General features: G+C 50.1%; 1 protein-coding gene across 2 annotated transcripts in view; it reads right to left on the bottom strand.

Annotated features, from left to right (window-relative positions):
* Positions 1 to 27,634, bottom strand: part of ANKRD2 (ankyrin repeat domain 2) — a 46,929-nt gene that overhangs the window by 7,574 nt on the left and 11,721 nt on the right. For both annotated transcript variants that reach the window (XM_068257912.1, XM_068257913.1), the window contains exons 3-8: positions 24,871 to 25,032; positions 23,685 to 23,792; positions 14,988 to 15,086; positions 14,243 to 14,341; positions 7,618 to 7,716; positions 2,304 to 2,402 (exon numbers count right to left, since the gene is read on the bottom strand). In XM_068257912.1, coding sequence (XP_068114013.1) covers positions 2,304 to 2,402; positions 7,618 to 7,716; positions 14,243 to 14,341; positions 14,988 to 15,086; positions 23,685 to 23,792; positions 24,871 to 25,032 — 666 coding nt within the window. The remainder of the gene's footprint in view (positions 1 to 2,303; positions 2,403 to 7,617; positions 7,717 to 14,242; positions 14,342 to 14,987; positions 15,087 to 23,684; positions 23,793 to 24,870; positions 25,033 to 27,634) is intronic.

Genomic DNA, 27,634 nt, shown 5'->3' with positions numbered 1-27,634 from the left:
CAGTATAGGTAGCCAGGTATAGATGGTGCCCCAGTATAGGTAGCCAGGTATAGATGGTGCCTCAGTATAGGTAACTAGGTATAGATGGTGCCCCAGTATAGGTAGCTAGGTATAGGTGGTTCCAGCCCCAGTATAGGTAGCCAGGTATAGGTGGTGGCCCAGTATAGGTAGCCTGGTATAGGTGGTGCCCAAGTATAGGTAGCCAGGTATAGATGGTGCCTCAGTATAGGTAGCTAGGTATAGGTGGTTCCAGCCCCAGTATAGGTAGCCAGGTATAGGTGGTGGCCCAGTATAGGTAGCCTGGTATAGGTGGTGCCCCAGTATAGGTAGCCAGGTATAGATGGTGCCTCAGTATAGGTAGCTAGGTATAGGTGGTGCCCCAGTATAGGTAGCCAAGTATAGGTGGTGCTCCAGTATAGGTAGCCTGGTATAGATGGTGCCTCAGTATAGGTAGCTAGGTATAGGTGGTTCCTGCCCCAGTATAGGTAGCCTGGTATAGGTGGTGCCCCAGTATAGGTAGCCAGGTATAGGTGGTGGCCCAGTATAGGTAGCCAGGTATAGGTGGTGCCCCAGTATAGGTAGCCTGTAGCCAGGTATAGGTGGTGCACCAGTATAGGTAGCTAGGTATAGGTGGTTCCAGGCCCAGTATAGGTAGCCAGGTATAGGTGGTGCCCCAGTATAGGTAGCCTGTAGCCAGGTATAGGTGGTGCACCAGTATAGGTAGCTAGGTATAGGTGGTTCCAGGCCCAGTATAGGTAGCCAGGTATAGGTGGTGCCCCAGTATAGGTAGCCTGTAGCCAGGTATAGGTGGTGCACCAGTATAGGTAGCTAGGTATAGGTGGTTCCAGCCCCAGTATAGGTAGCCAGGTATAGGTGGTGCCCCAGTATAGGTAGCCTGTAGCCAGGTATAGGTGGTGCACCAGTATAGGTAGCTAGGTATAGGTGGTTCCAGGCCCAGTATAGGTAGCCAGGTATAGGTGGTGCCCCAGTATAGGTAGCCTGTAGCCAGGTATAGGTGGTGCCCCAGTATAGGTAGCCTGTAGCCAGGTATAGGTGGTGGCCCAGTATAGGTAGCTAGGTATAGGTGGTTCCAGGCCCAGTATAGGTAGCCAGGTATAGGTGGTGCCCCAGTATAGGTAGCCTGTAGCCAGGTATAGGTGGTGCCCCAGTATAGGTAGCCTGTAGCCAGGTATAGGTGGTGCACCAGTATAGGTAGCTAGGTATAGGTGGTTCCAGGCCCAGTATAGGTAGCCAGGTATAGGTGGTGCCCCAGTATAGGTAGCCTGTAGCCAGGTATAGGTGGTGCCCCAGTATAGGTAGCCTGTAGCCAGGTATAGGTGGTGGCCCAGTATAGGTAGCTAGGTATAGGTGGTTCCTGCCCCAGTATAGGTAGCCTGGTATAGATGGTGCCTCAGTATAGGTAGCTAGGTATAGGTGGTTCCAGGCCCAGTATAGGTAGCCAGGTATAGGTGGTGCCCCAGTATAGGTAGCCTGTAGCCAGGTATAGGTGGTGCCCCAGTATAGGTAGCCTGTAGCCAGGTATAGGTGGTGGCCCAGTATAGGTAGCTAGGTATAGGTGGTTCCTGCCCCAGTATAGGTAGCCTGGTATAGATGGTGCCTCAGTATAGGTAGCCAGGTATAGGTGGTTCCAGGCCCAGTATAGGTAGCCAGGTATAGGTGGTGCCCCAGTATAGGTAGCCTGTAGCCAGGTATAGGTGGTGCCCCAGTATAGGTAGCCTGTAGCCAGGTATAGGTGGTGGCCCAGTATAGGTAGCTAGGTATAGGTGGTTCCTGCCCCAGTATAGGTAGCCTGGTATAGATGGTGCCCCAGTATAGGTAGCCAGGTATAGGTGGTGGCCCAGTATAGGTAGCCAGGTACAGGTGGTGCCCCAGTATAGGTAGCCTGTAGCCAGATATAGGTGATGCCCCAGTATAGAAAGTCCACTGTAGCGTGCTCACTCATCTGCTCCCCATGTTCAAGCGCTGATGTCACTCTCCTCTCAGTGCTGGAATGCGGTGTGCTGGTTAGTAAGCCCCAGGCCCGCAGCCAGCACATGCGGCCCTGCCAGCACTTTGGGGGAAGGGGGCCCAGGGCCCCCAGAAGCCATGGGCCCCTCACTGCAGTGTCAGTTGTCCCCCCCTGATGGCTGCCCTGGTAGGTATTAGAGGCAGAGGATCAGCAGGACAGCCAGGCAACTGGTATTGTGTACCCTCCCTATCCCTCTCACCTCCGGGGTCCTTGCTGCACATTGCGGGGTCTTGTATGACCGCTCCTGGAGCTGATGAGGAAGACAAATACTTACTCCATTCTTGGTCATCATGTTGGCTCCATAGATGATCAGCATTTTTATGATCTTGTATCTGTTTAGCCGGACAGCATCGTGCAGAGCCGTGTCCCCCTCCTGCAATTTCCAACAAGAGTGCGTTAGTGCGCAAGTCCTCTACAAAACATTCACATACACAAACCGGCACAACCTTCTCTGTCACACAATCCTACAGATATCAGACCAAACTAATCAAACCGGCACAACCTCCTCTGTCACACACTGCTGCAGATATCAGACCAAACTAATCAAACCGGCACAACCTCCTCTGTCACACAAACCTACAGATATCAGACCAAACTAATCAAACCGGCACAACCTCCTCTGTCACACAACCCTACAGATATCAGACCAAACTAATCAAACCGGCACAACCTCCTCTTTCACACACCGCCACAGATATCAGACCAAACTAATCAAACCGGCACAACCTCCTCTGTCACACAACCCTACAGATATCAGACCAAACTAATCAAACCAGCACAACCTCCTCTGTCACACAACCTTACAGATATCAGACCAAACTAATCAAACAGGCACAACCTCCTCTGTCACACACCGCCACAGATATCAGACCAAACTAATCAAACCGGCACAACCTCCTCTGTCACACAACCTTACAGATATCAGACCAAACTAATCAAACCGGCACAACCTCCTCTGTCACACACCGCCACAGATATCAGACCAACCTAATCAAACCAGCACAACCTCCTCTGTCACACACGGCCACAGATATCAGACTAAACTAATCAAACCGACACTACCTCCTCTGTCACACAACCCTGCAGATATCAGACCAAACCAACACAACCTCCTCTGTCACACACCGCCACAGATATCAGACCAAACTAATCAAACCGGCACAACCTCCTCTGTCACACAACCCTACAGATATCAGACCAAACTAATCAAACCGGCACAACCTCCTCTGTCACACACTGCTGCAGATATCAGACCAAACTAATCAAACCAGCACACCCTCCTCTGTCACACACTGCCACAGATATCAGACCAAACTAATCAAACCAGCACCACCTCCTCTGTCACACAACCCTACAGATATCAGACCAAACTAATCAAACCGGCACAACCTCCTCTGTCACACAAACCTACAGATATCAGACCAAACTAATCAAACCGGCACAACCTCCTCTGTCACACAAACCTACAGATATCAGACCAAACTAATCAAACCGGCACAACCTCCTCTGTCACACACCGCCACAGATATCAGACCAAACTAATCAAACAGGCACAACCTCCTCTGTCACACACTGCCACAGATATCAGACCAAACTAATCAAACCGGCACAACCTCCTCTGTCACACAACCCTACAGATATCAGACCAAACTAATCAAACCAGCACACCCTCCTCTGTCACACACTGCCACAGATATCAGACCAAACTAATCAAACCAGCACCACCTCCTCTGTCACACAACCCTACAGATATCAGACCAAACTAATCAAACCGGCACAACCTCCTCTGTCACACAAACCTACAGATATCAAACCAAACTAATCAAACCGGCACAACCTCCTCTGTCACACAAACCTACAGATATCAGACCAAACTAATCAAACCGGCACAACCTCCTCTGTCACACACCGCCACAGATATCAGACCAAACTAATCAAACAGGCACAACCTCCTCTGTCACACACTGCCACAGATATCAGACCAAACTAATCAAACCGGCACAACCTCCTCTGTCACACACGGCCACAGATATCAGACTAAACTAATCAAACCGACACTACCTCCTCTGTCACACAACCCTGCAGATATCAGACCAAACTAATCAAACCAACACAACCTCCTCTATCACACACCGCCACAGATATCAGACCAAACTAATCAAACCGGCACAACCTCCTCTGTCACACAACCCTACAGATATCAGACCAAACTAATCAAACCGGCACAACCTCCTCTGTCACACACTGCTGCAGATATCAGACCAAACTAATCAAACCGGCACAACCTCCTCTGTCACACACGGCCACAGATATCAGACCATACTAATCAAACCGACACTACCTCCTCTGTCACACTCACACAACCCTGCAGATATCAGACCAAACTAATCAAACCAACACAACCTCCTCTGTCACACACTGCTGCAGATATCAGACTAAACTAATCAAACCGGCACAACCTCCTCTGTCACACACTGCTGCAGATATCAGACCAAACTAATCAAACCGGCACCACAACCTCTGTCACACACTGCTGCAGATATCAGACCAAACTAATCAAACTGGCACAACCTCCTCTGTCACACACGGCCACAGATATCAGACTAAACTAATCAAACTGACACTACCTCCTCTGTCACACAACCCTGCAGATATCAGACCAAACTAATCAAACCAACACAACCTCCTCTGTCACACACTGCTGCAGATATCAGACTAAACTAATCAAACCGGCACAACCTCCTCTGTCACACACCCCCACAGATATCAGACTAAACTAATCAAACCAGTACAACCTCCTCTGTCACACACTGCTGCAGATATCAGACCAAACTAATCAAACCGGCACAACCTCCTCTTTCACACAACCCTATGGATATCAGACCAAACTAATCAAACCAACATAACCTCCTCTGTCACACACCGCCACAGATATCAGACCAAACTAATCAAACCGGCACAACATTATCTTTCACACAACACCGCTGCTCAGCCAGTCCTACGATTCTTTACATTCTGCTCTCATCTCCTGTAAGGAAGTTTGATATCCTGTGCTGTCCCTTCCCTCTCCCCATCCCCAGTCTGAAAGCTGCTTCTCTGGCGTTTTTTATGAGAGCCGCCTCCTCCCTCCTCTTCCCCTTCCCTGAGCTTATCTTTACATCTGCTGTGCAGGGGAGGGGCACGGTTGATCTCTAGGATATGGGCCAGAGGGGGAGGGGTGGGCAATGTGGTCACCACCTCCTAGCGCTAGTGTGAGGAGGTGACCCGTCCCTGAGAGTGAGGGGCACGGCTAGCTTGCACTCTATAATGCCTTGTTCCCGAACACCGTCACTGCAGTGCACTCTTTCAAGCCTTTTCCATTGAGATCAGTCCAGCATCATTTCGATTGATTCAGAGAAAAATCAATTGAAATGATTGATCAGGCATTGATCTCTGCCTGATTCGATCATTATGACTGAATCGTCCAGATATCGACGCCACAAAATGAGTAGTGTATGGGCACCTTAAAAGTATGAGAGGCAGAGTTGATGCACACTTATGCAGCTCGAAGATGAACCAATTGAATTTTACCTCAGCAGGATTTGATTGGTTCATTTTCAAACTGCATAAATTTGCATTAAAAATTGCATACATTTGCATCAACTCGAAGTTATTTGCATCTACTTGACCATCACTAATCAGCAGTATAACCAGGCACTTTGCTTTAACTGGAACTAAATAAGTCCCTCTTACTTCAGGGGTGCCCTATAAGATTACCAAACTTTTGTGAATATATCCCCTGAATCCAAAGATCAGAACAACAAGCAAGCACTTCTCATCCCAGGCAGGGCTGGCGCAAGAGCTGGGCCAAGATCCTCCAGCAGCCAAGGCCGAGACACCAAGGTGTGCCTCTCCATCCCTCCCACCCCAGCCATCACACACTGATTGCTATTAGACTAAGAGGCACCCCAGGGCCCGAAACACCGTAATCTCTAGTTATCTGGCTTGCAGTCACTGCCATGTATCCCCTTTTCTACATTCTCTCTGCTTCATCCACAATAGGGGAATGATAGCTGAGTGAGTTGTGTGTCCCCTCCCACACTGCGCCTTGAGGCTGGAGCCTCTCTCGCCTCTGCGCCCCCTCCTACACTGCGCCCTGAGGCTGGAGCCTCTCTCGCCTCTGCGCCCCCTCCTACACTGCGCCCTGAGGCTGGAGTCTCTCTCGCCTCTGCGCCCCCTCCTACACTGCGCCCTGAGGCTGGAGCCTCTCTCACCTCTGCGTCCCCTCCTACACTGAGGCTGGAGCCTCTCTCGCCTCTGCGCCCCCTCCTACACTGCGCCCTGAGGCTGGAGCCTCTCTTGCCTCTGCGCCCCCTCCTACACTGTGCCCTGAGGCTGGAGCCTCTCTCGCCCGGAGCAGTGCTTTTCAGCGCTGCTAGATTTGGGCGCAGCCAGCGCCGCCATAGACTGTAATGGGAATCAGTCTATAGCGGCGCTCAGTGAGTAACGTCGGAGCCAATAGGGGAATGATAGCTAAGTGAGTTGTGTGTCCCCTCCCACACTGCGCCTTGAGGCTGGAGCCTCTCTCGCCTCTGCGCCCCCTCCTACACTGCGCCCTGAGGCTGGAGCCTCTCTCTCCTCTGCGCCCCCTCCTACACTGCGCCCCGAGGCTGGAGTCTCTCTCGCCTCTGCGCCCCCTCCTACACTGCGCCCTGAGGCTGGAGCCTCTCTCACCTCTGCATCCCCTCCTACACTGAGGCTGGAGCCTCTCTCGCCTCTGCGCCCCCTCCTACACTGCGCCCTGAGGCTGGAGCCTCTCTTGCCTCTGCGCCCCCTCCTACACTGTGCCCTGAGGCTGGAGCCTCTCTCGCCCGGAGCAGTGCTTTTCAGCGCTGCTAGATTTGGGCGCAGCCAGCACCGCCATAGACTGTAATGGGAATCAGTCTATAGCGGCGCTCAGTGAGTAACGTCGGAGCCGTCAGAAGACGGAACCGAAGTTGCTTAAAAACACAATAATTCGGCCTCCAGCAATCGCTGGAAGCCGAATTATTTCATTCCCCCACTATCCATGGCGGCCTGGAGGGGGAATAGTAATTAAATCAGCCCGGACTTGTGCAGAAGCAGGATCAGCCATATACCGGCTGTATCCTGCGCCCAAGTCTACCGGCGCCGATTTCAAATGTACTCCTCTCGCCTCTGCCCGGCCCTGGCCAGCGCTTCCATAGAGGCAAAAGGGGTAATTCCCCAGAGCCTGTGGAGGCCCCCCTAGGTGCCCCCCTCCAGCTATGGTGACCCATGAGAGAGGCGATATTGTGTATACTCAGTAGAGGAAAAGGAGGAGGTAAAAAATGGGAACCTTAAAATGCTTTTTAGGGGCCATATGATGGACACCTAATGATATTGTGTGATAAAGGGGGATTGGATCGGGCCTGGAAGCCGGCTCGGGGGGTGATTTGGTTGGAAAGGGTGATTCAGGGGGCCCCCAAGTGACTTTTGCCCCAAGGCTCCATTGTATCTAGAACCGGCCCTGATCCCAGGAGCAATATGGCAGCCCCCATATTCTTCTGACTTCCGGGTACTTTACAAAAGGAACAAAAACAGATACTTACTCTGTCCTTGGAGTTGATGTCCACCCCGGTGGCAATAAGGTGTTCCACAATGTCGGCATGTCCACACCGCGTGGCCACATGCAGGGGGGTACTCAACACCTGAAATGTGAATAATCATAAGAGAATAAAGCACAGATATCACTATCCTCCACCATAATACCATATTACCACTTATAACTAAATGTACAGTAAAGAGGAACTGTAACCAAAGTTACAATATTCATTTATAAAATATTTAGTCATTGTTTGCCCATTGTAAAAATCGTTCCTCTCTCTAAATTAGATTCTGAAATGTATTTCAGGTGGTGACATCTTTACTGAGAGTTCTAAAGCCAGTACAAAAACTTCTGATCGCCCAGAGTGGTGGTCGGGATAGGGGGGGGGGGGGGTGGGGTGGAAAGTAAGCCCAGACCACGCATTAGGGATGAAAATATGTCTGAGTACCCAACAGTAATAATCACTCCTATCTCAGTAACAGGGAGGAGGAGCCATCACACCTGTAGGGATGCTGGCTCTGCGTACGAAGCACCCCACAGTGATAATCACTCCCATCTCAGTAACATGGAGGAGGAGCCATCACCTCTGTAGGGATGCTGGCTCTGCATACGCAGCACACGATAGTGATAATCACTCCCATCTGTGACAATCCAGCCCCGCGATCCCGTCGAGATCTGCTCCCATTAGCGTACGCAGGAAGTACGGGTGCAGACGGACAACGAGACCGGTTGCTGGATCGTCAGAGGTAAGAAGAAAAGGGCGACAGAGCGTGCCAATCCCGTCTAATCTGCTCCCGTTAGCATACGCAGGAAGTACGGTGAACAGACTGACAATAAAGATTGGTCGCGCAGCTGCCGACAATATGTAATGGGACAAACATCCACCAATCCCGTATTACTAGGCCACTGTTGCCATGCAGGTCTCATGCACTAGAGACTGCTGGAGGCAAATTCACTGTGTGCGTAGTAAACGGTTAAGATTGGTTGGAGGTGTCCATACATGTACAATTCTGATTGTATATACAATCGGTAAACTAAAAAATATCGATTTCGCGCTGGAAATCGGGTAAATAAAGTAGACTGCCACCACTCTCTCAAGTTCAGGGAGGAAAGAGACTCCCGCTATCCTAATACGGTAGCCAGCCCAATCACGTTCAACACGCTCAAGTCACCGTTCGGGGAATAGTCACTTCCGACGGCTTAAAGACTGTGAGCAATGTGACGTTAAAGAAAGGTTACTGGGTCCCTATATGATGCAATCTCGAATTGTATTTACAATCGAGAAACGAAAGTTATCGATTTCGCACAGGAAATCTGGTACTAGCTAATCCTAGAAGGAAGAAACGGTTATTTACAACCTAGCTAGCAAATCAACAATTTATAAGCAAACCATAAAACAATGCGGTAGTATGACTGACTCTTCAGAGGGCAGATTCGTTATAGCAGCAATCAGATGACCAGAACAGGCACAAGACTGAACGATAAAATCGTTAGTTTATTTCTAAACTACATACACACAGCTTATTTTAGAACAGATTGATTGACAGAGAGAAGGGAAGAAAAGGAACAGGATGTCTGATTATATACAGTTCAAATACCGTTATTGGTAGTCCATGCGGCAATCGCAAGTCTTTGGCGAAAGTCCCAAAATGGCGGTTGCCATGCGGCCAACAGGCCTTTGTTAGGAAGTTCCAAGAGGGAGGGTTTGCCCGCGTCCTTGCGGGCTGCCAGGATGTTACTAGGCATCAGATTGAAGGTAAAGGACTCAGAGCTTTCTGGGCTCTGTCTGGTTATAGCCCCCACTCCAGCAAGGAGGGGTTAGGGGGCGTGGATCACACACCTCTTTGCAATAGGAGATCTCTGCCCCTCTCAGAGAGACAAAATTTTACCTGAATCATGATAAGTGTGCTCATCTGCAAACCGTACAAGTTGTGTTAAATCTAATAACATTTTTAGGTTTGTCAGAATTTATCAAGAACGTTGATACCAAACTTGGGGGGTTTAGAGTGAACGGTGACCCCAAAATGTATATCTCTGCTTTGGCAGGGCTTACCTTGAATTCCGAAACATCCAATCGTGTGGTTGGTTCCGAATTTCAGAATAAGCGGGTTCTTAAGGCCGTTGCCTATTTGGAAAGCCATCTTTATGGCAAAAGATGGATTTCATATTTGTGAGATCACAGAAAGGTCAGCTGGGAGATGGAATCTCCTTGATCCTTCAGCTGAGGTAATCCTGAGAGAACCCCCTGCTGTGATCGGTTCCTAGCAGTCTGGAGGAGCTAACATTTATGAGCTTCTGTCAACTGATATCTACCCTTCACCTGATGGATGAGGTCATAAACACCTCAGGGGGTCCCCTGTGCTGGCAGAGAATCTTTTCAACAGCAGGCTAATTAACTGGCCATGAAAAGATTTCTCCAGCCCTTTGGTGAAGGGAAAAAAAAAGTGTATTTAAACCCAAAAAACTGTCAGTTTGGGTGGTTTGCGCAGAACTAGCGTTGGTAACTCCATGACGCATTCGATATGTCATATCGACGGCGTCACACCATCTCAGTAACAGGGAGGAGGAGGAGCCATCACACCTGTAGGGATGCTGGCTCTGCGTACGCAGCATCCCACAGTGATAATCACTCCCATCTCACTAACATGGAGGAGGAGCCATCACACCTGTAGGGATGCTGGCTCTGCGTACGCAGCATCCCACAGTGATAACCACTCCCATCTCAGTAACATGGAGGAGGAGCCATCACACCTGTAGGGATGCTGGCTCTGCGTACGGAGCACCCTACAGTGATAATCACTCCCATCTCAGTAACATGGAGGAGGAGCCATCACACCTGTAGGGATGCTGGCTCTGCGTACGCAGCACCCCACAATAATAATCACTCCCATCTCAGTAACAGGGAGGAGGAGCCATCACACCTGTAGGGATGCTGGCTCTGCGTACGCAGCATCCCACAGTGATAATCACTCCCATCTCACTAACATGGAGGAGGAGCCATCACACCTGTAGGGATGCTGGCTCTGCGTACGCAGCATCCCACAGTGATAACCACTCCCATCTCAGTAACATGGAGGAGGAGCCATCACACCTGTAGTGATGATGGCTCTGCGTACGCAGCACCCTACAGTGATAATCACTCCCATCTCAGTAACAGGGAGGAGGAGCCATCACACCTGTAGGGATGCTGGCTCTACGTACGGAGCATCCCACAGTGATAATCACTCCCATCTCAGTAACAGGGAGGAGGAGCCATCACGCCTGTAGGGATGCTGGCTCTACGTACGCAGCACCCGACAGTAATAATCACTCCCATCTCAGTAACATGGAGGAGGAGCCATCACACCTGTAGGGATGCTGGCTCTGCGTACGGAGCACCCTACAGTGATAATCACTCCCATCTCAGTAACAGGGAGGAGGAGCCATCACACCTGTAGGGATGCTGGCTCTACGTACGGAGTACCCCACAGTGATAATCACTCCCATCTCAGAAACAGGGAGGAGGAGCCATCACACCTGTAGGGATGCTGGCTCTGCGTACGCAGCACCCGATAGTGATAATCACTCCCATCTCAGTAACATGGAGGAGGAGCCATCACACCTGTAGGGATGCTGGCTCTGCGTACGGAGCACCCCACAGTGATAATCACTCCCATCTCAGTAACATGGAGAAGGAGCCATCACACCTGTAGGGATGCTGGCTCTGCGTACGGAGCACCCCACAGTGATAATCACTCCCATCTCAGTAACAGGGAGGAGGAGCCATCACACCTGTAGGGATGCTGGCTCTGCGTACGGAGCACCCCACAGTAATAATCACTCCCATCTCAGTAACATGGAGGAGGAGCCATCACACCTGTAGGGATGCTGGCTCTGCGTACGGAGCACCCGACAGTAATAATCACTCCCATCTCAGTAACAGGGAGGAGGAGCTATCACCTGTGGGGATGCTGGCTCTGCGTACGCAGCACCCAACAGTAATAATCACTCCCATCTCAGTAACAGGGAGGAGGAGCCATCACACCTGTAGGGATGCTGGCTCTGCGTACGGAGCACCCTACAGTGATAATCACTCCCATCTCAGAAACAGGGAGGAGGAGCCATCACACCTGTAGGGATGCTGGCTCTGCGTACGGAGCACCCTACAGTGATAATCACTCCCATCTCAGAAACAGGGAGGAGGAGCCATCACACCTGTAGGGATGCTGGCTCTGCGTACGCAGCACCCCACAGTGATAATCACTCCCATCTCAGTAACATGGAGGAGGAGCCATCACACCTGTAGGGATGCTGGCTCTGCGTACGCAGCACCCCACAGTGATAATCACTCCCATCTCAGTAACATGGAGGAGGAGCCATCACACCTGTAGGGATGCTGGCTCTGCGTACGCAGCACCCCACAGTGATAATCACTCCCATCTCAGTAACAGGGAGGAGGAGCCATCACACCTGTGGGGCGTCTGGCTCTGCGTATGCAGCACCCCACAGTGATAATCACTCCCATCTCAGTAACAGGGAGGAGGAGCCATCACACCTGTGGGGCGTCTGGCTCTGCGTATGCAGCACCCCACAGTAATAATCACTCCCATCTCAGTAACATGGAGGAGGAGCCATCACACCTGTAGGGATGCTGGCTCTACGTACGGAGTACCCCACAGTGATAATCACTCCCATCTCAGTAACATGGAGGAGGAGCCATCACACCTGTAGGGATGCTGGCTCTGCGTACGGAGCACCCGACAGTAATAATCACTCCCATCTCAGTAACAGGGTGGAGGAGCCATCACACCTGTAGGGATGCTGGCTCTGCGTACGCAGCACCCCACAGTGATAATCACTCCCATCTCAGTAACATGGAGGAGGAGCCATCACACCTGTGGGGATGCTGGCTCTACGTACGGAGTACCCCACAGTGATAATCACTCCCATCTCAGAAACAGGGAGGAGGAGCCATCACACCTGTGGGGATGCTGGCTCTGCGTACGGAGCACCCCACAGTGATAATCACTCCCATCTCAGTAACATGGAGGAGGAGCCATCACACCTGTAGGGATGCTGGCTCTGCGTACGGAGCACCCTACAGTGATAATCACTCCCATCTCAGTAACAGGGAGGAGGAGCCATCACACCTGTAGGGATGCTGGCTCTGCGTACGGAGCACCCTACAGTGATAATCACTCCCATCTCAGTAACATGGAGGAGGAGCCATCACACCTGTAGGGATGCTGGCTCTGCGTACGCAGCACCCCACAATAATAATCACTCCCATCTCAGTAACAGGGAGGAGGAGCCATCACACCTGTAGGGATGCTGGCTCTGCGTACGGAGCACCCTACAGTGATAATCACTCCCATCTCAGTAACATGGAGGAGGAGCCATCACACCTGTAGGGATGCTGGCTCTGCGTACGCAGCACCCCACAGTAATAATCACTCCCATCTCAGTAACAGGGAGGAGGAGCCATCACACCTGTGGGGATGCTGGCTCTGCGTACGGAGCACCCCACAGTGATAATCACTCCCATCTCAGTAACATGGAGGAGGAGCCATCACACCTGTAGGGATGCTGGCTCTGCGTACGCAGCACCCCACAGTAATAATCACTCCCATCTCAGTAACAGGGAGGAGGAGCTATCACCTGTGGGGATGCTGGCTCTGCGTACGCAGCACCCAACAGTGATAATCACTCCCATCTCAGTAACATGGAGGAGGAGCCATCACACCTGTAGGGATGCTGGCTCTGCGTACGCAGCACCCCACAGTAATAATCACTCCCATCTCAGTAACAGGGAGGAGGAGCCATCACACCTGTAGGGATGCTGGCTCTGCGTACGCAGCACCCCACAGTGATAATCACTCCCATCTCAGTAATAGGGAGGAGGAGCCATCACACCTGTAGGGATGCTGGCTCTGCGTACGCAGCACCCCACAGTGATAATCACTCCCATCTCAGTAACAGGGAGGAGGAGCTATCACCTGTAGGGATGCTGGCTCTGCGTACGGAGCACCCAACAGTAATAATCACTCCCATCTCAGTAACAGGGAGGAGGAGACATCACACCTGTGGGGATGCTGGCTCTGCGTACGCAGCACCCGACAGTAATAATCACTCCCATCTCAGTAACAGGGAGGAGGAGCTATCACCTGTGGGGATGCTGGCTCTGCGTACGCAGCACCCAACAGTAATAATCACTCCCATCTTAGTAACAGGGAGGAGGAGCCATCACACCTGTGAGGAGTCTGGCTCTGCGTACGTAGCACCCGACAGTAATAATCACTCCCATCTCAGTAACAGGGAGGAGGAGCCATCACACCTGTGGGTATGCTGGCTCTGCGTACGCAGCACCCCACAGTGATAATCACTCCCATCTCAGTAACATGGAGGAGGAGCCATCACACCTGTAGGGATGCTGGCTCTGCGTACGGAGCACCCGACAGTAATAATCACTCCCATCTCAGTAACAGGGAGGAGGAGCCATCACACCTGTGGGTATGCTGGCTCTGCGTACGCAGCACCCCACAGTGATAATCACTCCCATCTCAGTAACAGCCATGTAGGGCAGTTTACCCAGTTTCTGGCTACTTCCTATTTGTGTACATGTGACATTAGTGTAGAAACGGAACTCATACCTTGTCTTTCACATTAATCTCCGCTCCGTTGTCCTGAAGCAGAATGACGACCTCCAGTTTCCCTCCGCGGCAAGCCCAGTGGATGGCCGTACAGTCCAGCTGCCAGAGAAGCCATACAAGTGGTAAGCACTCATAGCTAATATTTCAACACAATACTTACTTAAAACGAACCTGAGGAGAGAGGGACATGGAGGCTGCCATATGTATTTCCTGTTAAACAGTACCAGTTGCCTGGCAACCCTGCTGATCTCTTTGGCTGCAGTAGTGTCTGAATCACACCCAGAAACAAGCATGCAGCTAAACCAGTCAGACTTTAGTCAGCATCTTATCTTCATGCTTGTTAAGGGGCTATGGCTAAAAGTACTAGAGGCAGGAGATCAGCAGGATAGTCAGGCATTCTGCATTGTTTAAAAGGAAATAAATATGTCTGCCTCCATCCCCCTCTCTCCTCAGGTTCTCTTTAAGTTACAAAGAAGTATCTCTATCTATGTTAGTTGACCTGCATTAGCACTCTGGGACACTGCGCTGTGATATAGACATAATATAGCCACTATGTGATTTCTTACACCAGTATATACTGTATCTAAGAAGGATACATTATCCCCACATCCTGTAGCTATGAAGAGTTCTGCCTGAACTGTCAGTGCCGTGTCGGGCCCAGGAAGAGGCCAGCTGTCACTTGCTGTCATATGATGTGATGGCGTCGGGTGATCGCAGTATTCCTGGGTCAGGGGCGGGGTCTTACCCTGTCCCTGAGGTTGACAGATGCTCCGCTGTCTATGAGCTTCTTGATGATCTCTATGTGGCCCTCCAGGGAGGCTCTGTGAAGGGCTGTCCTCTTGAACTGCAAGAAACATACAGCAGAGTCAGTCTACAGACGTCAAAACAAGCAGGAATCACAACAAATATTCTTCAATACAAATTCTGAAGCAAACAAGAAGCAGCCATGATTTCTTCCTCTTTCTCCCCAATGTTTCCTGCTTGTGTGGAGGATACCGCTTCAAGAGCGATAGTGTGTGCCTCGTGTAGGATTGTGGAAGGGGTGTGTCCATAGTTCCAGGGTTCCAAATCTTGCCTGGCAGTCCAGGATAAGGAGGAGAAGAATAATAATCACATGACTACTATCAGGTGCAGCAAGAGCAGCCTTTCTGATTGGCTGTCGCTCATGTGACTTCTGTTGTGGGACAGATAAGGATTATTTGAGTGTATTACTTTTGGCAGATTACATTGTTTCCTGCACCTGGCTACCTATACTGGGGGCACCTATAGCTAGCTACCTATACTGGGGGCACCTATACCTAGCTAGCTATACTGATGGGCACCTATACCTGGCTAGCTATACTGGGAGCACCCATACCTTGTTTTCTATACAAGGGGCACCTATACTAGGCACACTATACTGGGGGCACCTATACCTGGCTTCCCATACTGGGGGCACCTATACCTGGCTACCTATACTGGGAGCACCTATACCTGGCTACCTATACTGGGGGCACCTATACCTGGCTACCTATACTGGGGGCACCTATACCTGGCTACCTATACTGGGGGCACCTATACCTGGCTACCTATACTGGGGGCACCTATACCTGGCTACCTATACTGGGGGCACCTATACCTGGCTACCTATACTGGGGGCACCTATACCTGGCTACCTATACTGGGAGCACCTATACCTGGCTACCTATACTGGGGGCACCTATACCTGGCTACCTATACTGGGGGCACCTATACCTGGCTACCTATACTGGGGGCACCAATACCTGGCTACCTATACTGGGGGCACCTATACCTGGCTACCTATACTGGGGGCACCAATACCTGGCTACCTATACTGGGGGCACCTATACCTGGCTAACCTATACTGGGGGCACCTATACCTGGCTTACCTATACTAGGGGCACCTATACCTGGCTTCCCATACTGGGGGCACCTATACCTGACTACCTATACTGGGGGCACCTATACCTGGCTACCTATACTGAAGGAACCTACACCTGCCTACCTATACTGGAGGAACCTACACCTGGCTACCTACACTGGGGACACCCATATTAGGCAATCTATACTGGGGACACCCATATTAGGCAATCTATACTGGGGGCACCTATACCTGGCTACCTATACTGGGGGCACCTGTACCTGGCTACCTATACTGGGGGAACCTACACCTGGCTAGCTATACTGGGGAACGTACACCTGGCTAGCTATACTGGGGGCACCTATACCTGACTACCTATACTGGGGGCACCTATACCTGGCTGCCTATACTGGGGGCACCTATACCTGACTACCTATACTGGGGGCACCTATACCTGGCTACCTATACTGGAGGAACCTACACCTGGCTACCTATACTGGAGGAACCTACACCTGGCTACCTACACTGGAGGAACCTACACCTGGCTACCTATACTGGGGACACCCATACTAGGCAATCTATACTGGGGGCACCTATACCTGGCTATCTATACTGGAGGAACCTACACCTGGCTACCTATACTGGGGGAACCTACACCTGGCTAGCTATACTGGGGAACCTACACCTGGCTACCTATACTGGGGGAACCTACACCTGGCTAGCTATACTGGGGAACCTACACCTGGCTATCTATACTGGGGGAACCTACACCTGGCTGCCTACCTACCTATTCTGAGGGTGTTTTTTCCTGGTAGCACTGCAGCTATAATGCACAGTGCAAATTGTCGGGCGCTGTGCGATCATAGTGAATGGGGGGGGGGGGGGAGGTTACGCATGCTTACTAGTTTGCCTCAGGCAACAAAAAGTCTAGAACCAGCCCTGGGTGCTACTTTAGTGGAGGCAGAGGTGCAAATGCTACCAGAATTGGTCCATTCAGTTAAACAGGTAAAAGTCGATGTGCAGCTCTGTGCAGGATAGCCGGGACAGCTGTGGAAAGAGAGGGACCGGAGTATTGGGTTGCAGACCGGAGCGGCTGGTCACGTGCAGCATAGCCGGGACAGCTGTGCACACAGAGAGACAGGAGTATTGGGTTGCAGACCGGAGCGGCTGGTCACGTGCAGCTCTGTGCAGCATAGCCGGGACAGCTGTGCACACAGAGGGACAGGAGTATTGGGTTGCAGACCGGAGCGGCTGGTCACGTGCAGCTCTGTGCAGCATAGCCGGGACAGCTGTGCACACAGAGGGACAGGAGTATTGGGTTGCAGACCGGAGCGGCTGGTCACGTGCAGCTCTGTGCAGCATAGCCGGGACAGCTGTGCACACAGAGGGACAGGAGTATTGGGTTGCAGACCGGAGCGGCTGGTCACGTGCAGCTCTGTGCAGCATAGCCGGGACAGCTGTGCACACAGAGGGACAGGAGTATTGGGTTGCAGACCGGAGCGGCTGGTCACGTGCAGCTCTGTGCAGCATAGCCGGGACAGCTGTGCACACAGAGGGACAGGAGTATTGGGTTGCAGACCGGAGCGGCTGGTCACGTGCAGCTCTGTGCAGCATAGCCGGGACAGCTGTGCACACAGAGGGACAGGAGTATTGGGTTGCAGACCGGAGCGGCTGGTCACGTGCAGCTCTGTGCAGCATAGCCGGGACAGCTGTGCACACAGAGGGACAGGAGTATTGGGTTGCAGACCGGAGCGGCTGGTCACGTGCAGCTCTGTGCAGCATAGCCGGGACAACTGTGCACACAGAAGACAGGAGTATTGGGTTGCAGACCGGAGCGGCTGGTCACGTGCAGCTCTGTGCAGCATAGCCGGGACAACTGTGCACACAGAAGACAGGAGTATTGGGTTGCAGACCGTTGGCAATTGGTCGCCGCCAGGCAGGGGAGGACTGGCCAGGGGGGAAGGGGGGCAATTTCCCCCCAGGCTGCCTCTCATTTAATGATTTAGGGCTGGTACAGTGCCTGCCTGGTACATGTTTTTGTATAAGGCAATGTGAACCACTGGGCTGGCCGAGGGAAATCAATGCCTAATTACAGAGTAATTATAGGGAGGGCAAGTTGGTAAATATAAACAGCATGATGCAGAGCAGAGGCTTGCCTGCAGGTCCGTGGGAAAATATCTGTCTGATTTTGGGTGGAAATTGGTTGAAAGTATCGATCTGAGATGCGGGGAAATCTCGGGCTGATGTGGTCGATCCAGTGCGATAATCACGAACAATGAACGCGACGGAACTTGAAATGTTTTATGTGCCCCCCCATTGCCAGTGCATTATATTGTACCTGTCACGCTGTCCCTGATGTGTCCTTACTGAATTTCCCATGTGAATTTTGGCATATAGCACATGGGGCACGTGTGTGTTGTAATTTAGGCCCGGGCTGCCGTGAAAATGGGCCTCTAGTTTGTGTTTTCCCTCCAGGCCAAAAGGTCCCAGTCCTCCCCTGCCGCCAGGCCTTGATATTGGTATTTCAGCCTGTCAGAGGCCGCTCCATCCTATACTGTGGCATGTGCTGATACATCCCGTCCTGCACAATCCTTGGCTTCCCATAGAGGAGATTTATATTACCCGTCTTATTCCTAGGTTAGTCTCTGGTCCTGTATATCTAGTAGTTGGATAGACAGGTTAGCCTCTGGTCTTGTATATCTCAAAGTTAGATAGGCAGGTTAGTCTTTGGTCCTGTATATCTTATCTAGTAGTTGGGTAGGCAGGTTAGTATCTGGTCCTGTATATCTAGTAGTTGGATAGACAGGTTAGTTTCTGGTCCTGTAAATGTAGCAGTTGGATTGACAGGTTAGTCTCTGGTCCTGTATATCTAGTAGTTGGATAGGCAGGTTAGTCCCTGGTCCTGTATATCTAATAGTTGGATGGGCAGGTTAGTGTCTGGTCCTGTATATCTAGTAGTTGGATAGGCAGGTTAGTCCCTGGTCCTGTATATCTAGTAGTTGGATGGGCAGGTTAGTCCCTGGTCCTGTATATCTAATAGTTGGATGGGCAGGTTAGTGTCTGGTCCTGTATATCTAGGAGTTGGATAGGCAGGTTAGTCCCTGGTCCTGTATATCTAGTAGCTGGATAGGCTGGTTAGTCCCTGGTCCTGTATATCTAGTAGTTGGGTAGGCAGGTTAGTCCCTGGTCCTGTATATCTAGTAGTTGGATGGGCAGATTAGTCTCTGGTTCTGTCTAATTATAGTAGTAGTATGCAGTCCCTGAGTAGCTCTGTGTCCTTCATCTCACCCTCACAATTAGCCTGGGAGATCTCGCATGTAATTTAAATGACTTACAATCCCTAGTCTCTCCCTGAGGTCCTGGTGATGCTATTTTTACCCCGATAAATAAATAATTGCAGCGATCTCACATAAGTTGATGGTTTTACAGCCCATCCTGGAATATGTGCAGCCCTCATGGCTATAGTCGTTACTCTTCAGATACAAGCAATGTACAGACATTACACAAATCATGCCCTACAGTTATACTGCATGTGCAGAATGGTCCTGGCCAAGGGCGCGTGATATTGGGGGGCGGGGCAGGCATAGTGCTCTGCATTGGGCAATCTTACAGGGGGGCACAGCAGAGCAGACCAGGACACTGAGGAACCTGTAAAGGTGGTCACACACAATACAATAAAATTATCCTATTTTACAGCAATTCAATAAAAAAAATCAGATTTCTCGAAAAAAAACGAAAAAGCTTTCTTTTTTTTTTTATTAATTCAAGCAAGAAATCGTTTCGAGCAAAAGGTCACTCAGGCTCACTCAGCCTTTGCGATGTTGTGGGCGGCTGAGTGAACTATAAGGCCTCGTTCACATCTAAAATCACAATAGCTGACTCCATCGTTTTGCGATTTTGTGTGAGATTATTTTTAGTGCCTCCCGGCGCTTACCTGTGCATTGCGATTTTTTTTTTGTAGATCGCTTTTCGAAGCACTTTTGCAGAGCGATTTGTTTTTTCTCTTCCTGATGCCAGTCAGGAAGTGAACTCTTTGACCCGGAAAAAAATAAATACAATGTATTTATTCTTAAAACGCCTATACTAAGCGCTTTTTTAAGCATTTTGCGATTTCCCTATACCTTTCATTGAGGCAAGTCACCCCAAAAAATGGTCCAGGCAGCGCTTTGCTGAGCGGATCAGAATGGAACAGCTCAGATGTGAACTCTCTCATAGGGAATCATTGCACAATCGCTTTTAGGACGATTTTTTTAAATCGCTGGCACTTCAAAAAAAAGCTTAAAACGCCCCTAGTGTGAACTAAGCCCTAAAAGATAGAAATATGAGCACATGCGCAGCACTACCCACCCACCCCAGTATCGTGTCTGTAGGTTGTTGTACGGGGGCTGGGTGATGGGATTGTTTTGGAAATAATAAGTGTTATTATCTTGTCTACCCCATGTTCATTTCTTACTTTGTATAGCGCCACGGAATATGTTGGCGCTTTATAAATCAATAATAATAATTATCTTCAAAGTAAAAGCAGCACAAATCTTATTTTTTGCAGCACAAATGGGCACAAACGCAGCACTAACCAAGCCTGGTGGAATTTTTATTCATGCTGATTGTAGGTAGGGGGGAGGGCAGATTTACGGAGGCCATTTGCCTATATGCCGTTACGGTGTCGCTTTAAACATATCAGGAGTCGGTACAGCTTTCACAAAAGAGTTTGTCAGCACCCCAAGTAATATTGACTGCGTGTGCTGGGGTAGAACATGTATACATAATACTATAAGAGAAAAGATACCCCTATAAACAGCACCACTGCAGACCATATGTATCAATAAAAAAAATAAAAAGTACAGCTTTGCCGTCTCCAGGCTCCCAAACATTGACCTGCTACACAGCCCTGCTTATTATTTGTTATGCTGTGTAATAGTCTCCTCATTAATAAGCGGTAATAGAGTGATGGTTGCTGAGTGAGCTCTGCGTCCCCGGCCGGTGTCCTGTCTATAACAGCTACCCATCCTAAATAGCTACTTTCAGCACTGCGCATGCGCACTTCAATAAACGCGTCACAGGAGGGAGGAGGGTCGTCTGAAATAGCTGCTTTTCTGCTGCACTCAGAAAAACTATCAAACCTACTAGCACAGAACTGTTGCTAAAGAAGTGGCAACTAGCCGCTGTGCAGGCTTGCCGAGATCTCATCTCCCTTCTCCTCTTCTTTACTACACAGCTGCGTGACTGGCAGGGCAGCTGATACTCCCTCACTCAGGCTGACGTGCTTCTCCCTGCTTCCTCCTGAAGGCTGCGATGTCTGTCCTCCTCGCACAGCAGAGCGGTGTATAATATCTCTGGCATACACCTCGTCTAGTGCTGTGCATCCCTCTTCCTTGCTCTCTCCTCTGCTTTCTTCAGAGCTCCTCTGCTATAATTCACATTTGTGCAGCTCCTGACTGAGTTGTGACAAACTCGGGAAGCACAGTACACTGGGCAGCTCACCTCTGATGAAAGTGTAGGAGAGGAGCGATGCAAAGCGCTGGATGAGGTGTAATGGAATTATAAACTGCTTTGCTGTCATGTGCCTTAAAATACAAGGTGGTGGAGAGGACAGACATTGCAGGGGGGAGGTGGAGAATGTCAGCCACTGGGAGTGTGAGGGGGGGGCTCAAATTACATCAATCTTTGTGAGACGTAATATACTGTACATGGGGCAGGTGAGGGAAGAGGGTCAGTAATGCTGGCCACTTAGTTTTTTCGTTGGGGTGTTGGGGGGGGGGGGGGGGGGATGATCCTGGCTATACATAGGGGAACAAGAGGACTATTAGATTAGTAGGGGGGGGGGGGGAATAAAATGCTGGGAGGGATAGTCATACTAGCCACTTTTTACAGGTGAGGGGGGAGGGGGGTTTAAGGTGTACTGGCCAAACTTTTCTGGTGGGAAATTGGTAGAACATGATATGAGGGGAAGGGCAGGGGGTAAGGTGCAGAGCAGGTGAAAACGGGGCTGCCATAAGCACCAATATTAAAAGCCGCAATTAACGATATGGACAGTACTTAAAGGGAACCAGAGACGTTGGGGGAAAGGTTTTATACATACCTGGGGCTTCCTCCAGCCCCATAAGCCTGGATCGCTCTTACGCCACCGTCCTCCACTGCCTGGATCCGCCGGTACCGGGACCCGTCATTTCCGCGAGTCGGCCGGCGGACGCGGCCAATTGTCCGCATCACAGGGGCTCCCTCCATATACCTACGCGTGCGGCTGCAAATTGCGCAGCCACATGCGTACGGGGATGGAGGTAGCCCCTGTGCATGCAGACAATTGGCCGTGTCCGCTGGAAGTGACGGCGTGGGAGCGATCCAGGCTTATGGGGCTGGAAGAAGCCCCAGGTATGTATAAACTCTTTTTATATTTTATAAAATCATTCCTCTCTGGTTCCCTTTAAAGACAAATAAGTGTGGAAAGTTTGGGGCTTGTACCTGTGAAACTGTAGGAGGAGTAGCGTATAGAAAATGGGGGGGGGGGGGGGCACCGATAATAATATTAACTAGATGGTGTCGTTTCTGAAGAAACCACAGGATGTTGGCTATGTGTCTGATTGGCTGTATGTGGCTCCGCCCACCTTGCCAAATTTTAACCCCAGTGACCCAGTGTGCCAAGTCTGGGAACTCTGGCTTTAATACAGTGAGAATTACAGCTGTTTACATTTTCTCATTGAAGTCAATAGGGAAAATCTGATTGGTTGATTATGGCTCTGCCCACTTTTGGGGGTCCCCAAAATGTGACAAAATGTTTCAGCTTCACTCCATTAACAAATGACCCAAGTTTGGTGAATGTAACTTCAAATTTTCATTGGCCGCTGGTAGCTCCGCCCACTTCAGGGTGACCCCCCCCCAAAATACATATTTTTATTTGGGGTTACACCTACAATATGTGGTCCGAGTTTGGACGAGTGGCAGTGATTTAAAATTTTTCCCTGTCAAAGTCAACACGGAAAAAGGGGTCTTCCGGGGTCCGCCGCAGGGGCCCGGAGGGTGGGATCGCTTATTAAAGCACAAGCAATATACTTTGCTACAGGACGAATAAGTGTAGAAAGTTTGGGGCTTGTACCCCTAAAACTGTGGGAGGCGTAGCGTATAGAAAATGGGGAGCGCTAATAATAACAATATTAATAATAAGAAGAAGAACGAGCTGAACTAGAAGAACAATCTATTGGCTATTTCATATCCAACATAATAATTATTACATAAATAAGATCTGTAACCTATCACTCAAGGGCAAACAACATTATGCAGCATATACACAGGGTTTGTTTTTTGCCATGGTAGCTAATTCAGACAGGGTAGCTTTTCCAGACACACTGTGCTGTCTGATTTAGCTACCGGTAGCTAAATCAAACGAAGTAGCTAAATCAGACACCACACCGGCATTCAGAGCGCAGCAGGCGGATAATAGCGCTGACACTGATTACATAAGCGCAGACATCTCTCTCAGGGTAAGTGAGCCTGCAGCAGGGAATGCAGATCCACGGCCAATCACATTCCACGCCGCTCGGGTTACCCAGACAGAATGGCCAGCCAGCCTCGTATATATAGACTCACCACATCGCAAGTGTCAGCCGATCCCCCTTCCTCCAAGAACTTCTCTATTATGTTCACTTTGCCTTCAACGGCCGCTTTCAGGAATGTCTCTGGGCTGATGGGCTCCGTCTGTCGGGCACAAATCATATCGTGTATGAGGGGTCCGCTGGTTCAGGTGGTCACAGTAACATTAAAGCATACCTTAGTCCTAATTAAAATCTAAAAATGCCCCCCTGTGTGTGTGAGGGGAGGTGCACATAGCCTCCCGCACCTCGAGCAGCCCGTCGCCTGTCTCCGTTCACCCGCTATTCCTCCGGTGGTCCTGGTCGGAGCAGTCGGCGCCCTTTGACCTGGACATACTCCGCATGCGCAGTGCATTCTTTTGAGAGGCTTGTGACCGCCCTTGCCGGGCACTCAGTGTGCTGTTCACACGCACGCCCGTGAAATGACGTACCCAGTGCACAGGAGGACATACTGCACATGCACAGTACCAAATGTCCAGGTCAAAGGGTGCCGACTGCTCCGACCAGGACCATGAGTACCGGAGGAATAGCGGGCGAACGGAGGCAGACGTCGGACCACGGGAGGTGCCCGAGATTGAATTGGAAATCTTGTAGCGGCAAAGCATACCGCAGTCATGGCATTTCTATATCTTTATACGTCAGTTTATTCTCCTGCTGCAGTACACCACAAACTTGTACATCTAAAAAGGCACCGCGGTAATACGAGCGCCGGAGAAAGCCGCTAGTAGAATATCAGTAAAATGATCAATGTTCTATTGGGCAATAGGTGATATGATAGTAGAACATTGGTAAATTTTACCAATATTTTACTGTCGCTAAACCTGATCCTACTCTAACTTGAACACTCCGACTATTGATGCCTTACCCTCACTGATCCTCCCCCACTGATCTGTAAGTGACACCCCCATTGATGTCTGACCCCCCCCCCCCACTGATCCCTAACTGACACCCCTTCCCCCCACCACTGATGCCTAACCCAAACCAAAAAACCCCTCCCCCCCATACATTGATGCCTAATCCTAACTGACCCTGCAGATTGATAATTGGCCATTTTTGCACCAGATCTTTCTGACTTGTCTAGACTGACGCTCTGATCATTATTGTTTGAACCGAAATTCATTAAGCTGCAGGAAGCATTGCTTCTATGACTCATCACAGAGAAGACCCGCCCCCCATTGACTTACAAGCTCCTCCTCTTCTGGTTCTGGTTCTGGCGCCACCACTAACGACCTCTTCTTCTTTCGTTCTTGCCTCCTTTTGCGTGTTTCAATCAGATTCTGGATGCTGCCTATGTCCACGATCTCCTTCCGTAAATCCACAGACGTCTTCCTCACTCGCTCCTCCCCCTGCGCATTTATAAATAAAGTCTGTGCTCAGCCAATGATTACCATATAACCATACAGAGGATTAAAAGGTAGCTGCAGTAGTGCAAAAATCCGTGTAGCCTATATAATCACCATGCAGCCAGGTCATTCTAATGCTGGGTACACACGTTGCGATTTCCCGCTCGATCTGCGGGATCGACCGGGATTGATTAGATTATTTCCGACATGTTCGATCGGGTTTCGATCGATACAGCTGTCGATTTTGCATACTTATCATGCAGGTCATTAATCTCAGTGCTAATAAATATCATCTGCTGTACATGGATCTTGTACATGGCAGATGGAGATGCACGTGGGATTGGAGGGGGTTGATGTACATAGATATGGAATAGAGGGCTGCACATGGAATGGGAGGGGCTGTTGTACATGGATGATACACATGGAAGAGAGGGCTGCAAATGGAATGGGAGGGGGGCTGCTGTACATGGGTGATACACATGGAAGAGAGGGCTGCAAATGGAATGGGAGGGGGGCTGCTGTACATGGATGATACACATGGAAGAGGGGGCAGCACATGGAATGGGAGGGGCTGCAGTACATGGATGTTAGACATGGAAGAGGGGGCTGCACATGGAATGGGAGGGGCTGCTGTACATGGATGATACACATGGAAGAGGGGGCTGCAAATGGAATGGGAGGGGGGCTGCTGTACATGGATGATACACATGGAAGAGACGGCTGCACATAGAATGGGAGGTGCTGCTGTACATGGATGATACACATGGAAGAGGGGGCGGCACATGGAATGGGAGGGGCTGCTGTACATGGATGATACACATAGAAGAGGGGGCTGCACATGGAATGGGAGGGGCTGCTGTACATGGATGTTACACATGGAAGAGGGGGCTGCACATGGAATGGGAGGGGCTGCTGTACATGGATGTTACACATGGAAGAGGGGGCTGCACATGGAATGGATTGGGGATGCTGTACATGGATGCTACACATGGAAGAGGGGGCTGCACATGGAATGGGAGGGGCTGCTGTACATGGATGTTACACATGGAAGAAGGGGGTGCACATGGAATGAGAGAGGCTGCTGTACATGGATGTTACACATGAAAGAGGGGCTGCACATGGAATGGGATGAGACTGCAGTACATGGATGTTACACATGGAAGAGGGGGCGGCACATGGAATGGGAGGGGTTGCTGTACATGGAGGATACACATGGAGGAGGAGGCTGCACATGGAATGGGAGGTGCTGCTGTACATGGATGATAAACATGAAAGAGGGGGCTGCACATGGAATGGGATGGGACTGCAGTACATGGATGTTACACATGGAAGAAGGGGTGGCACATGGAATAGGAGGGGTTGCTGTACATGGAGGATACACATGGAGGAGGAGGCTGCACATGGAATGGGAGAGGATGCTGTACATGGATGTTGCACATGGAAGAGGGGGCGGCACATAGAATGGGAGGTGCTGCTGTACATGGATGATACACATGGAAGAGGGGGCTGCACATGGAATGGGATGAGACTGCAGTACATGGATGTTACACATGGAAGAAGGGGCGGCACATGGAATGGAGGGGGCTGCTGTACATGGATGTTACACATGGAAGAGGGGGCTGCACATGGAATGGGATGGGACTGCAGTACATGGATGTTACACATGGAAGAGGGGGCTGCACATGGAATGGGAGGTGCTGCTGTACATGGATGATACACATGGAAGAGGGGGCTGCACATGGAATGGGAGAGGCTGCTGTACATGGATTGGGAGGGGCTGCTGTACATGGATATTACACACAGGAGAGGGGGCTGCACTTGGATTGGGAGGGGTTGCTGTACATGAATGTTACACATGGAAGAGGGGGCTGCACATGGAATGCACAGAAACTGAATTTTTGTAGGTTAGCTGCAAGCACAAGATGCCGGCACTATGACAATACTGGATATTTTGATCATGTTTTGTGATTATAAAACCTTCAAAGCAGAACTACAGTTTTGTGATTATAAAATCTTCAAAGCAGAACTACAGTACCTGTATTTACTGTTTCCAAAAAAAAGAATGCACTACACTCCCAGTGGTACAAAATATACAGCACAGCAATAATAGAAAAACAGCAAAAAAAGCCCTACTTTAATTTTCTGTGGTCACATGATTATGCCTAGAGGAAGCTGCTGACTCAGGTGCATGCTGGGAGAGAACCTCAGCATCTGTTAATACTGTAATTCTCTCCCAGCATGCACCTGAGTCCACAGCATCCTGCGACCACGGACCAGGGAACATGAAAAGTAGGCTATTGAAGTTTAAACCGTTTACTATGTGTTTTGTTCTACATGCTGTGCAGTGTATTCATGTCAGTCACGGTCTGTCTATAGTTCTGTTTATTAATTCACTTTTATTCTATGTAGAACCAAAGTAGAAACAAATAGGGATACATCACATGGCCATATGGGTTACCAATGACTGAACAGACAAAAAGAAATATCACTTTAATAATTATACAGCAGTCAGGTGACATCATGCAGGAATATACACTGCTCGTTACCATGGTGACAAATACGGCTGTATACATTACACAAACCTAATACGGAAACACTGATATTC

The sequence above is a fragment of the Hyperolius riggenbachi genome, chromosome 10 (genome assembly GCF_040937935.1).
Source record: "Hyperolius riggenbachi isolate aHypRig1 chromosome 10, aHypRig1.pri, whole genome shotgun sequence".
NCBI lineage: Eukaryota > Metazoa > Chordata > Amphibia > Anura > Hyperoliidae > Hyperolius > Hyperolius riggenbachi.
This window is presented reverse-complemented; position numbering and strand designations above follow the sequence as displayed.